Source organism: Sinocyclocheilus grahami, unplaced genomic scaffold, assembly GCF_001515645.1.
Source record: "Sinocyclocheilus grahami isolate Dianchi unplaced genomic scaffold, SAMN03320097.WGS_v1.1 scaffold1795.1, whole genome shotgun sequence".
Lineage (NCBI taxonomy): Eukaryota > Metazoa > Chordata > Actinopteri > Cypriniformes > Cyprinidae > Sinocyclocheilus > Sinocyclocheilus grahami.
In genome coordinates this window covers 4,423-19,704 of record NW_015506974.1, presented here as the reverse complement: position 1 = coordinate 19,704, position 15,282 = coordinate 4,423, and the positions used below count along the sequence as shown (strand labels likewise).

Sequence of the window (15,282 nt, the reverse complement as noted above, 5' to 3'; positions counted from 1 at the left end):
CAAGAAAAATGATGAAAACTTGCTTTAGCTTGAGCGCAGCTTGTTACAGTACCGAGTTCTGATTGGCCAATCACCATTATTTAGTTCGTAAATTATCATAAGTAGAACATTTTAACATTTAATTTGCATGATAGGTTCTACATAATACACAACATTATTTATCCAAAAAGAAATGGTAAGGGGGGATGGTGGTTTTACTGAGGGGATGCTTTTTGTAATTTTTTTCAACCAGGGGGATACCATCCCCCCTCAATACGAGCCATGGATATGCATGTGATTGAGCTCGGTACGCATGCAGTGAGTGCTAACCGCGCCGGAGCGCGGAACATACACCATTTTGTGTGTGCTACTGTCATCATTACGACCACAAACATATTCTATTACTACTACTACACTTTTCAATAAATTTAATTCAGTCAAGTACATTTAGGTTTATAATGGCTCTGGTTCTCACCTTATTGATGAACAGGAAATGTAGTTTGCGAGTAAAGCTGCAAATTATTTCATTAACCTCAGCTGTCTCCGTAATAATTTTCTGATACATACAAGTGAAAATCAATGTACGCCATACATTATAAATCAATTATTATTAATTATGTTCCACCGATGTTTACGTTCTCTGTCTGTGTATGTGCTATGACTCCTGATCCCGGGGTCCTATGAGGAGCTGGTAGCTGCCTCAATTGTGTCTGTAGTGGTAACAATAGTGATTATATGCTATCGTCTATGACTGAGCAGGTGATTTTTTTGGACTGAGAAAATTAGACTGCTGACAGCTTGGTTATATCATTGGAACACAAATGATCTATTTTCTAGCATCTCAGAACACATGTCTGCTGTGCATCTGCAAAGGTAACTTTTAAAAACAGTCATATGAACAAATAAAACAATTAGTAGTTACCTCTATCCATTTACATATTATCCAAAAATGATCAGAATACAAACTGTATTATGTATAGATATGTTTTATCCAGTGTTGTGTTCCCTCAACCCTAACTTTACTAGAAGTGATGACTATCAATCCACAAAAGCAATATATGCCGTCAGGTTACATATTTAGTACAGTATTTATACATTATTAGAAATATTAAACACTTTTTTAATATAATTAAAATTGATTTGAAAACCACAAAAACTTGACTTCACGTTGAATGTCGGCACCATCAGACAGAAAATCTTACGGTGGTGACAAATTTGTCATTTCTTTCACAGAACAAATGGAGTTCATTTAGTAGCCATTTTGTTTTCTCTGTTGAAGCTAGATGCCAATAGAACCTGCTTCAGGAGAATAAACTGATCTAAATATTTCAAATAATTTGAAACCTTATGAAACACGCATGTGTCACTGAAAATCAACCTTGCTTTGATAGGAGATATCATTAAGGGTTGCTTTTGATAAAACAAATCTTTTCCATCATTAAAAAACATTTGTATCCATTTTATAGCATACGAATGATTGAACACTTCTCTGTGGACACACGGTTTTAGATTTAGTGAGAAGTCAATAAGTGTCAGATTTCATATAATAATGACAAAATTCAGTTGAAGGGGATATGTCAAATACATTCTATTATTAATCCCTCATAACAGTTACAATTGAAAATATTTTCATTTTAAAACCTAATAACAGTTACAACTGCTGGACATATTGTGTCCCATGTCTCAAGAATCAGTGAAAGATTCTTATAACACCAATATGTTGCATTGGTGATGAAGGCCCCCTCCTGTCACACACCAACACCCTTTTATTCTCATAATTTGCTTACTGAAAATGTACTAAAGAATTAACAGTATTGAAGAACTCCATTACAACATATAATATACATTCTCATTGATATCATCAACATATGAATTCATAGATACCAAACATGGTATAAGTGAAGTTACATTAACTACAAATTATATCATAACACATGCATGAAACGATATACAAGAACAGTAATAAAACATATACACATAACGACCTGAGGATGTGAGTGTTCATTCTCAGAAAGGTTTGTCTATGCATTAATCAGAGAAGAGTCCTTTTCTAGAGGAGTCCTTTCCTATGGGGAAATGTAGTGAGAGTTGCTCTGCCCGCATTCCTTTGAGCAATAAAACCAGTGTTATCGGATGATTTGTCACTGGTTGCCATGAAACCAGAGGCCTGTTCTGCCCTTTTGAGGTGTTAGTGAGGTGTTAGTTGCGTTTCGGGGGAAAGATCCATAGACCCTCATAGTTGGTGCTCAAGTCAGTTCAGATCAATAACTGTGAAGTTCATCAGTTTGAAACGACATCAATTCAGCTGTAAACAGTCCTACAAAAAACAGCAATGTAGTTATTCAATTAGAATCAGTTCAGTGTTGATTGAATTCAGTTAGGTAACATGTCAATGTTGCACGATGGGATTCAGCTGTAAAGCAGCTCTACGGAAGATGGTATGCATCATCAAGCTTAAGTGAAACTCAAGATTTGCTTTGTTTCTGGAAGTCTTTCCACAGTGATGGCACATGACAGGCTTCTCTCCGATGTCCCTGCATGATCCCTAGGTTTATCTCGTCTGTAAAACTCATTCCACACTGATGACCTGTGTAAGGCTTTTCTCCAGTGTTAACTCATGTGCCTGTTTAGGGATCCTTTATTTCACTGAGGGGATCTGTTAGGCTTCTCTCTATTGTGAATTTTCATGTGCCTGTCAAGGTTTCCTCGTTGATTGAAACTCTTTCCACACTGTTTGCATGTGTAAGGCTTTTCTCCAGTGTGAACTCTCATGTGCTTGTTAAGGCTTCCTTTTTGAGCGAAACCCTTTCCACACTGTTGGCAGGAAAAACGGCTCTCTGTAGTGTTTTCTCCACTTTGATTCAAACTCTTTCTACACTGAGGGGATCTGTTAGGCTTCTCGTTATTGTGAACTTTCATGTGGCTATTAAGGTTTTTATTTTGACTGAAACTCTTTCCACACCGTTTGCATGTGAAAGGTTTCTCTCCAGTGTGAGTTATCATGTGGCTTTTAAGGTTTCCTTTTTGACTGAAACTCTTTCCACACTGTTTGCATGTGAAAGGCTTCTCTCCAGTGTGAACTCTCATGTGCTTGTTAAGGCTTCCTTTATTAGTGAAACTCATTCCACACGGTTGGCAGGTAAAAAGGCTCTCCGTAGCGTGAATTCTGCTGTTTTTTCCACTTTGATTGAAATTCTTTCCACACTGAGGGGATCTGTTAGGCTTCTTTTTATTGTGAATGTTCATGTGGCGTTTAAGGGATCCAGAGTGACTGAAACTCTTTACACAATAATAGCATGTGAAAGGCTTCTCTCCAGTGTGAATTTTCATGTGCATGTCAAGGCTTCCTTTATTAGTGAAACTCTTTTCACACTGAGGGCATGTGTAAGGCTTCTCTCCAGTGTGAATTTTCATATGCATGTCAAGGCATTTTTTATGAGTGAAACTCTTTCCACACTGTTGACAGGTAAAAAGGCTCTTCAAAGTGTGAATTCGCTTGTGGGCATAAAGGTTTTTTTTTTGCTCGAAACTTTTCCCACACAGATGGCAGGTGAAGGGTTTGTTTCCAGTGTGAACTGTCATGTGGTATTTAAGTTTTAATTTTCCACTGAAACTTCTTCCACACTGTTTGCAGATGAAAGGTTTCTCTCCAGGGTGAACTCTCATGTGAACTTTAAGGTTTCCAGGATTACTGAAACGTCTTCCACACTGTTTGCAGGTGAAAGGCTTCTCTCCAGTGTGAACTTTCATGTGGTTTTTAAGGTTTCCAGGATGACTGAAAATCTTTCCACACTGACAGCATGTGAAAGACTTCTCTCCAGTGTGAGTTCTCATGTGGCTTTTAAGGTTTCCTTTTTGAGTGAAACTCTTTCCACACTGTTTGCAGATGAAAGGCTTCTCTCCAGTGTGAATTCTCATGTGGTTTTTAAGGTTTACAGGATGACTGAAAATCTTTCCACACTGTTGGCAGACGAAAGGCTTCTCTCCAGTGTGCATTCTCATGTGGCTTTTAAGGTGTCTTTTTAGACTGAAACTCTTTCCACACTGTTGGCAGGTGAAAGGCTTCTCTCCAGTGTGCGTTCTCATGTGGCTTTTAAGGTTTCCGTTTTGAGTGAAACTCTTTCCACACTGTTGGCAGGTGAAAGGCTTCTCTCCAGTGTGAATTCTCAAGTGGTTTTTAAGGTTTACAGGATGACTGAAACGCTTTCCACACTGTTGGCAGACGAAAGGCTTCTCTCCAGTGTGGGTTCTCATGTGGAATTTAAGCTTTCCTTGTTGACTGAAACTCTTTCCACACTGAAGGCAAGTGAAATAACTCTTAGTTCCTGTCTTTTGATCTTTTTTTCGTGTGGAAGTCTTTTCAGACTGTAAGGAACAAAAAGATTTTTCTCCGGTTATGAAATCATGAAGATTCTCATACTGATCTTTCTCTTCAGTTTCATTCAGTCCTTCCCTCTCCTCTTTCAGCACCGTTAAGTCTAAAGTGGAAAAACAAACAAATAAAAGTTAACCCCAGTTTAATGGCTCAAAGCAATCAACATCAAAACATGCAGATATGTAATGCATGTATGCTAGATCCTACACCAGGATGTCCAAACCTGATCCTGGTCGGCTGGTGTCCAACACAGTTTAAGCTGACCGTTATTCAATTCATTTTTTTAAAATCTAATAGCAGATTTTAGGAAATCTAGATATAGACTGACCTCTATTATGTGCCTATTTATCTATTTATGTCTCCTAGGGGATAAAATGCAACAAATTTAGAGAGAGAGGGGGTAAAAAGAAAAAAAGTGGGCTAACTCCCCACTCAACAGTCTGATGAAAAATTCATCACACAATAATTCCTTGTGAGGTTTTATTAAGGGGGCAATGTTAGACAATCATAAAAGTCAGCTGTTACACTGACCTTTTAAATGGAAAACACCCCAAAACTGACTGTTTGAGTCAGAGGTTGAGAAACAGGGTGGAAAACAATAAATCATCATAAATACATTTTTCATAAATCACTCAATTTTAAATGTTTTTTGTCCAAGTATTTCTGACAGCTGTATGTTTAACATTAAAACATTACAATCTAAAATGAGTCTTTAAAGCACTAAATTAAAAATGAAATAAATAATAGAAAACAGCCTACATTTTAACTGGGAAGAGGAACAGACATTCACTCATTTGAGCTAGTAATTAGGACTGTATTAGCTAGCTTACATTTGATATACAATTACCACTATGATAAAAATATTCAATTCAATTCAAGTTTATTTGTATAGCGCTTTTTACGATACAAATCGTTGCAAAGCAACTCTACAGAAAATTAAGTTTCTACAATATTTAGTGGTAGTTTATCAGTGGTGACTGTCAGTTTGGCAGAAATGTACGGAAAAATCAAAGACGTAATCAAACGGATGAAGAACACTATTAAGAGCAATTATTATATGATGCAATCAAACTTATAGGAAAATTTGGTAGTTCTGTATGTTTCAGGGTTGGCATCATCTCTTCTCAGGTGTTCTGGATCCAGACTGAAGCTTGTGGCAAAAACAGAAAAACAAATATAGACATAATTAGCGTAGCTGCTGTTCCAACCAAGTAAAATTAATTTGTTTAACCCAAGCTAAAGAATAAGAATGTGGATTTGATCAGACAAAACTGCAGTAAAAGATTTTGAGATGCATTATTTGAATGCTTGGCCAAAGAGACGTGTCTTTAATCTAGATTTAAACAGAGAGAGTGTGTCTGAACCCTGAACGTTATCAGGAAGGCGATTCCAGAGTTTGGGAGCCAAATGCGAAAAAGCTCTACCTCCTTTAGTGGACTAAAGGATTTGCTCTCCTAGGTACTACCAAAAGTCTAGAGTTTTGTGACCTTAGGGAGCGTGATGGATTGTAGCGTGGTAGAAGACTAGTTAGGTACGCAGGAGCTAACCCATTAAGGGTCTTATAGGCAAGTAATAATATTTTGTAACTGATACGGAAATTAATAGGTAGCCAGTGCAGAGACTGTAAAATTGGGGTAATATGATCATATTTTCTTGACCTGGTAAGGACTCTAGCCGCTGCATTTTGGACTACCTGTAGCTTGTTTATTGAAGATGCAGGACAACCACCTAGAAGTGCATTACAATAGTCCAGTCTAGAGGTCATGAATGCATGAACTAGCTTTTCTGCATCAGAAACAGGTAACATGTTTCGTAACTTGGCAGTGTTTCGAAGATGGAAGAATGCTGTTTTTGAAACATGGGAAATATGATTTTCAAAAGACAAGTTACTGTCTAATATAACACCCAGATTTTTGACTGTAGAGGAGGTAACCGTGCATCCGTCTAGTTGCAAATTGTAATCCACGAGATTCGGTGTACTGTCTTTTGGTCCAATAAGTAATACCTCGGTCTTATCCAAATTTAGTAGGAGAAAATGATTGGTCATCCAATCTTTTACATTTTTAACACACTCTGTTAGCTTAGATAATTTAGAAGTTTCATCTGGTCTTGTTGAGATATATAGTTGAGTATCATCAGTAGGGCTGGGTATCGTTCAAAATTTATCGATACCGATACTTTGATACCGGTTCCTGAACGATACTTTTTTCGATACCAATTTTATGAAATCAATTTTAACAAGATTACATTATCTAAAAAAACAAAAAACTTTGGTTTTATTTTTCAGCTTGTTGATGTTTATACAAACTCAGACTCATCTCCTGAGCCACTGCACAAAGGAATAAAATTTAACCAACACAATAAATCAGTGCAAAATAGTTTTAATAAAGCTCAAATAGTCTTCAGTTTACACATCTGTTAGGCTACATTTACACTAGTTAAGTGTTCGTTTTAAAAAGCATAGCTCAGACAGAATCATGATTTCTATTTATTTGTTCTCTCTTCCATGATCGCTGCTCTGACTCAGAGGTAATAACATATTTAATTTCAGCAACATTACATGGCCAAAACACACATTAGATCGCAGGTCCGGATTTACCTATTATTATTAAACAATGTCATCTTTGCATAAAAAATTACATAACTGAGCGAATGACACTTAATGACAGTTGTCATAAACATGCATAAAAAACCTTCATATTCATGACATGAGTCATGTCTTGATTATGTAGGTGTCGTGTCATGATTATGAAGGTGTCATGTCAGTCTTATGCACACCCCTTCAAGTAAAGTGTAACCGTTAAACCTGTATCCTGTCTTCTGAGTAACATTGAGAATATCACTATATATTGTTGCAACACCGCCGCCACGACCAGTCTGACGGGGCTCATGCTTATAACAGCAGCTTGGTGAAGTAGACTCATTTAGACCAATATAATCATTTGGTTTTAGCCAGGTTTCAGTCAAGCAGAGTACATCAAAAGTACTATCTGTGATCATTTCATTTACAATAACTGCTTTGGGTGCGAGTGATCTAATATTTATGAGCCCAAACATTAAAAATAGTTTTTGTTCATTTATTTTACATTTTTCTGGTTTAATCACGATCAAATTTTTTCTAGATCCTGCATTTAATTTATATTTTGATCTCACTATTCAGGGAACAGACACAGTCTTAATAGATTGGACAGCACAAGTACTTCTATCAGTTATGCGGGTAGAACAAAAGCCATCATAGCAGCTATTTGAGAATTGGCTTACTAGTCATATGGAGCGCAGCGTCCTGGAGATGTTGTCCGACAGGAGTCCCGCTACGACTCTTGCTGGGGTGCAGGCCATCAGCACGAAAAAGCCTAGGACACTACCAAAATTTCCCCCAGTTAGGGGGAAAAAAAGCTTTTGGCTTCTCTCCTGAGGCCACATCGAGCAACATATTATGCACGCTTCTTCAAAGAGTAATAAAATAACACGACTATCTTTGAAAAAAAGAGCATAATGTTTAAAATAATGTTTATAAACCATATATAATTAATAAAGTTGCTTAAACAATTAGAGGAAAAAAAAACAGCACCATGCATGTATGTATAGTTTAATACAAAGGACCGAAAACCAATCACAAAGAGTAGGCTACTTTTTTCATTTAAAAACATGTGATAGAGTGGGATGGGGAAAAACCACCATAAAGTCTTGAGACGTTTTTTAAAAGTTGAACTTACATTAATTTTACATGGCTTTCTAAAACATGCCGCTCTCTTGTGCGAGACGTGAGCGCAACGCTGATAGATGTCCCTCTAGAAAATTTGATCAATATGCGCTGTGTGAACGGCTTGGTTTCAGTTTTGATGTAAACAACATCATCTCCACACTGATGCTCTTGTTTTCCACAATATATGGAATGAACAACGTAGCAGCGCCGCATCTAGTGGGTTCAACTGGATAGGCTAACAAAAGCATTAAAATGCAATGACACTTACATGCAAAGCCATTCCTGCAGATGACGTAGGACGTAGGCATCATGCGCACGCCTCTGAGAAATGCAGGAGCAAAGCTTACTTTAGCAAAGGAAAACCAGTCTCTTCTTTTTTTTTCTTTACAAATCCTCATTTTGTGCTTCTAATTCATGACCGGCGTTTTGTTCTCTCTCCACGTACGTCACTAATTGCACAACGCCGACATCCTACGTCATCCGCCAGGACTGCTTCGGTGTACCACAGTCAGCGGAAGTGAGAAAAAAAGTGTTTATTACGTTTGAAATATGGATTTTTGGAAATATGGAAATGTGGAAATGTATCTTACAAAAAGGCACTGATTTGCTACAGAAGGCTTTTATTCACCCCCCGGAGCAGTGTGAGGGACGTTTTATTATGGAAGCGCGCACTTAATTTCACGTCTTCTGGACTGTTGACAAAAAGAACCCGCTTACCCCATTGTAAGGCTTCGAGGGGCCAGGACAATTTTTAATATAACTCTGATTGGATTCGTCTGAAAGAAGAAAGTCATATACACCTAGGATGCTTTGAGGGTGAGTACATCACAGGCTAATTTTCATTTTTGGGTAAACTAACTCTTTAACCGGTTAACCTGCACCTGGACGCCAGTGCACTGAACGCTCTTTGTTTGCACGTGTCAATGTTTACGAATAGATTAAATGAAAATGGACAAAATTCATCTACACAAACTATATTTCTGTCATGACAAATCTAGAAGGGATTGGCATGGTAATGTACATGACAATGTTAATGTAATTGGTCTTGGCGGAATAGATCTGCTACGCTGCTGCTGTGGCAGAGCAAGTACCGAGACTTGCTACTGCCAATACATCCACAACATGCTGCTGTGAGCATGTAAGAAATACTGCTGCTGCAAATATGAAATAACCCCCATATAGCATTCATGAATCACCTCGTAGCAGATCTATAAAGGTGGAGCTGGGGAAGGTGGAGGGTTTCTGAAGCAAGCTGCAACTGCTACGGGAAACCCTAGTCATATATTTGAATGCTGAGCATTGAGCTCATTGGCTACCGATACAGGAGACAACCAGTCAGCTGTGCCATGTGATAATGATGTCATTAGTTCAGATTGAGTTAGACCTATCGGACTGCGCCATCTAGAGTTTCATGCCAGAACTCTGTATATCATTCTAAAGGTCTAAGCCTCAAGCATCGACGTTAGATTGCCATTTCATCGAAATAACGAGTCATAAACGCATCCACACCTGTAAATCCCAGTTTAGTTAGAAAGGTAAGGGTCCACTGAACAACATCCCATAGAGCACTTTTAGTCCAATGAAACAATAACATTGAAATATCTGCTTGATTATATCAAGTATAAATATCTGCCTGTATCTGCATAATTACCATCTGTATGACCGCACATCAGTGTGTGATTACTGGCTGTATTACCGGCTATCAGTGTGAATGTGTTTATATGAATGGCCAATAGTTTGATTATTGACTATATGGCCAGCCATCTGTATGACTGATCGTCAGCAAGTGATTACTGCCTGTATGAGCAGCTATCTGCATGTCTGGCAAATAGAGACATACATAGTTAATTCTTTTTTTTTTTATTACTCAAATTATTCTTATTGTATTTTTCTAGTGCTCAAATAAATCACTTATACAATGTCTAATATTCTGTCTATTGTTATTGTTTTATAATTGAAAAACTATGCAGTAGTATGTATAATGACTAAAATAGTTTGTAGAACCCTTCAAATACATTTAAATATTTAGACAGTCTCAGAAGAATGGTTGCAGGAATCTCATTTTTCATGGCATCTTCGGATTTGAAATATAAACTCATGAGATGTGACTTCAATCCATTACTTTTCTGGATTGCTCCAGGATTGATTTAGTGTATGTTTAGGCTATATGAAATGTAAAAAATTGTACCACACTGATTTTTAAGGCACTTCAGTGTCTATAACTTTTTATCTTTTTGAGCATTATCAACTCTGGATGATGGATAGTAAAGCCCAAAGGGTCTTCTTTCCAAAGACACCAACATTTTGTGTGTAGCACACTGAAGTCAGGAACTGTTACAATTTTAAGTTAGGTAGGTCATTTTCAGCTGCGAAATGGGGGGTGCAGGTTAACAGGCTAAACATTTTAGAAAAAAAAAACTAAACATAAATAGTAGTTCAAACCAATGAGAATGAAGTTGTCTCCAGAAAATCATTTCCCATTCTATCTTTAAGGCTTGGTCCACACGAATACATTTCCATTTAAAAACGCTTTTTTTCTCTCTCTGTTTTGGCCTTCCATCCACACGGAGACGGCATTTTTGTCAAGGAAAACTGAGCTTTTTGAAAACGCTCTCCAAAGTGGATAATTTTGAAAATGTCATTTTTGCGCTGTAGAGTGGACTGTAAAAACAGAGGTATTTGAAAACAATGATGCATGTTTAGTTGTGACGCATATTATACCAATAGAAATCTGTGTTTATGCTGGTATTGTGCCTGTTATGTGCTATTCACTTTCACACTGTTGCCAAAGATGTGTAACTTTGTGCACTCTTCACAGTCCTGCAAAGATGACAGAAAATGTACTCACTATTGCTGTTTGCGGCAAAACACGAGGGCAGTTGCGTTTTAAATCAGACATATAATGGTGAGTGAGAGTGAGGTGAATGGTGAGATATTTTGGTAAATATTTTGGACTCGGAGTAATGCAAGATCACACCGAGAGGGCAAGATTCATCATGGCGGCACGCAGTCACTGAGAGAGCTGTATTCACTATACTAACTGTACAAACTGTAGCAATACTGTGGATTATTATTACATACCGACAACTAAGGATGGGTACCGGAACCCGGTATTTAATCGGTCCCAGGGCTAAATTATGAAAGACTGGAGTATCGATAAGCTCTGACGTTAACGGTTCTGCTATCGGTACTGGAGAAATTAATAAAACATAAATTTATTATTGCTATCTATACATTATCTTGCGAATTACATCTTACCAGAGTCGCCAGCTGTTTATATATGCAATAATATTCAAATATTTGTCTATGATGCATTATTGCTATTAGCAATTCAGAAGAGATCGTGCTCAAGCGGAGGAGCTTCAGCACGCGCAACATGAAAGCCCTGTATAATTATGACAGAAGAGAGAACTGAACATTCAAACATCTGCTTACACTTTAGGCCTGTGGCTGTTTTATTAAGCTAATTTTATTTTTTTATTTCGATTTTGGCTTCAAGGGATTATAGCCGCGTTTCTTTTATCGCAACTTCTTTCCCTTTACAGCGGTGCACGTTCGTTCCTCCCTAAAACCCAAACTTAAAGTCAGAATCAGCACAATCGGTGATTGTTGTAAAATGCTGTCTTATACTGTTGCTAAATTGTGGGACATGTTTAATAATAAAATGTTGAAAGTACAATCCGCACAAGAGACGCTGTTCCCCCAGGCTGAAATGTGTGCGCGTGGCCATATTGAACCATATTGAAAAACTAGAACAATCCAATAACTTGACCAATAACTAGTCAAAACACTCAGCGAAAAGATGGACGCGGCCATAAAAGAAAACAAAATGAAAGAAACCATCCTGGATATTAAACCAGAAGTATGCGTGATAACCTGATTTTCTCTGGTATCCCCGAACACCCATCCGACGATCCCGAAGTGATGATCAGAGACAAGGATGTAACGATTACTGGTTTGACGATAAATCATGATAAAATTCCCCATGGGTTGCCGTCTTATACTGTTGCTAAATTGTGGGACATGTTTAATAATAAAATGTTGAAAGTACAATCCGCACAAGAGACGCTGTTCCCCCAGGCTGAAATGTGTGCGCGTGGCCATATTGAACCATATTGAAAAACTAGAACAATCCAATAACTTGACCAATAACTAGTCAAAACACTCAGCAAAAAGATGGACGCGGCCATAAAAGAAAACAAAATGAAAGAAACCATCCTGGATATTAAACCAGAAGTATGCGTGATAACCTGATTTTCTCTGGTATCCCCGAACACCCATCCGACGATCCCGAAGTGATGATCAGAGATAGGGATGTAACGATTCGATAAATCATGATAAAATTCCCCATGGGTAGTATTACCGTTTCATATTTTAAATATAGCTGCAAGCAGCAATTACGGGGCCAAGCACTCCAAAGGCAAAATGAGGAGCTAAGCATGGCATGGAGCATCAGTCCAAATGCAACAATGAGTAATAAAAGCAATTTTAGGACGATTGTAATTGAATTTAATTGTACAGGTTCCGGAATAAATAGCATTACAATAATCTAAATGGGAAAAGGTGAAAGCATGGACAACTTTTTCTAAGTCACGAGTTGAAAGGAATGATTTTAATTGCGCTATTGCCCTCAAATAAAAAACCAATTCCGAACTACAATATTTGATTATCAAATTTTAACGAGGAATCAAAAATTACTCCCAAATTCTTTACTCTGTCCTGTAGATAACAAGCCCGAGGGCCTAGTGTGTCACTTTCAGCCTTGCTAAAAACTGTGCCAACAGTACCAAGATTATCAGCCAACCAATCTTTCACTGCATCCAGACACTTACGAAGTGTTACACAGGAATCATTACAATTAGGTCTTAAAGGCAAATAGATCTGCGTGTCATCTGCATATAGGTGATAAGAAATGTCATATTTTTTAAAATCCTTCCCAATGGGAGCATATATAATGAGAACAAAACAGGGCCCAATATGGACCCTCCGGGTACCCCACTGGTAAGAATATGAAAAACAATTACCAACTTTTACGGTAAAAGATCTTTGCTTTAAATAGGATGCAAACCATGTATAAACTGTTCCTTGGATTCTGACAAAGCATTTTTGCATGCTTTTCGTAGAATTCGTTCACACGTTATTCGAGAACGGTCTGACGAATCAACTTTAATTCCATAACTTTTTGCCAGCATGGTCTAAAGATGATCTGAGCCAATTTTGGTGAAAATCGGACGAACCGTCTAGGACAAGTTTGAAAAAGTAGGTTTTTCAAACAAAAATGCCAAAAAAACGAAACCTTACGATTTTACAATTTTCTTTCAGACTTCATTCGACTCGGCATTCGACCAAGGATTAAGAAGAAAAAATTATTTTCCTTCTGTGGAGTACGGTTCAAAAGTTATTCGCAGAAACATGGACAAGTGGTGGCGCTAGAGTTTGAGATAGAGACTCCAAATTTGCTATGGTTAATGTTGAGATTGCCCTCTATCAGTGTGCCAAATTTCACAACTTTCCCTCAAGCAGTTCTATAGGTTGCCAGACTGCAAAAAATGCTTTTCTAGTTTAGAATTTTTGTCGTTTCCAGACAAAATATCTAAAACTTCTTAAATCAAGAAGGATTTTCTAGACAAGTACAAATTATTGTCTTGTTTTCAGAAAAAACAAGTCAAAATTAAGCAAGTTTTTTTGCTTGAAACAAGCAAAATAATTTGCCAATGGGGTAAGCAAAATAATCTTGTTTTCTTTTTGAAATAAAAAATATTTTTTTTAGGCTAATTCCATATTATTGTCACAACTTAAATGCATGATGTCATAATAACAAATGCCCAGTGTGAAAGCAGGATCTTCTCAGCTGCACTTAAAGGCAGCCGTAGCATTTGTCATGTGATCTCAACATTTCTACACTCGTGTGACATTCGGGCATTTTAATAAGGATCAGATGAGTGAGTTCAGCTTTGAGAATGAAAACCAACCTGTTGGTTCCTCAGTATCTTCATGTTTGACTCTGAATGCTTCTTCACACTTCTTGTCTTCACTCTCCACTTTAATAAACGCCATCTTTGTTTGTTCCTCAGTATCTTCATGTTTGGCTCTGAATGTTTCTTCAATCTTCATGTCTTCACTCTCCTCTTTAATAAACTCCATCTTTGTTTGTTCCTCAGTATCTTCATGTTTGGCTCTGAATGTTTCTTCAATCTTCTTGTCTTCACTCTCCACTTTAATAAACGCCATCTTTGTTTGTTCCTCAGTATCTTCATGTTTGACTCTGAATGCTTCTTCAATCTTCATGTCTTCACTCTCCTCTTTAATAAACTCCATTTAATAAACGCCATCTTTGTTTGTTCCTCAGTATCTTCATGTTTGGCTCTGAATGCTTCTTCAATCTTCATGTCTTCACTCTCCTCTTTAATAAACTCCATCTTTGTTTGTTCCTCAGTATCTTCATGTTTGGCTCTGAATGTTTCTTCAATCTTCTTGTCTTCACTCTCCACTTTAATAAACGCCATCTTTGTTTGTTCCTCAGTATCTTCATGTTTGACTCTGAATGCTTCTTCAATCTTCATGTCTTCACTCTCCTCTTTAATAAACGCCATCTTTGTTGGTTCCTCAGTATCTTCATGTTTGGCTCTGAATATTTCTTCACTCTTCAGGTCTTCACTCTCCTCTTTAATAAACACCATCTTTATAATCGTGCGTCACGTGGATCTCAAGAGTTTTTCAGTGTTTTTGGACACTTTGTCCTGTTTAAGATGAGAATAATTAACAGAAAGAAAATAAATATAAATGTAAACTAAATCTCAATCAGCTCCCTACTTAGTCAGCACACTGGTAAGGAAGTCAATCTGAGCTGCGTTTCCCAAAAGCATTGTAAGCTTAAATACATCATGGGGTCTCCAACCTTTTTGTGAGTGAGGGCTCCCGGAAGGAGTAAAATAGTCTCAAGGGTTACTTGTTTGATATACTCCAATATAGGGGTGCACGATAAACCGCATGCGATATTTAATACGCATCTTCTCAGTAAAGCCGGTTCTGTAATCAGCGGTAAATCTCCATCACCTGCGCGCTTTCACATGGAGCAGCATTACACAGTGCCATTGTTCACTGACAAGCTGGGCAAAATATGCACAAACTATGATTGTGGCTATATATATATATATATATATATATATATATATATATATATATATATATAGATAGATAGATATATAGGAGGAGAAAAATT

At 37.4% G+C, this 15,282-nt stretch overlaps 1 protein-coding gene across 1 annotated transcript; it reads right to left on the bottom strand.

The window, feature by feature from the left end:
* Window positions 1-1,979: 1,979 nt before the first annotated feature.
* On the bottom strand, window positions 1,980-14,204 carry LOC107572686 (gastrula zinc finger protein XlCGF26.1-like). The gene is made up of 2 exons (XM_016259114.1): window positions 14,033-14,204; window positions 1,980-4,457 (listed from the first exon to the last, which is right to left on the bottom strand). Exons 1-2 carry the CDS (start codon window positions 14,202-14,204, stop codon window positions 2,623-2,625), a joined length of 2,007 nt encoding a protein of 668 aa, XP_016114600.1. The 3' UTR covers window positions 1,980-2,622.
* Window positions 14,205-15,282: the final 1,078 nt, after the last annotated feature.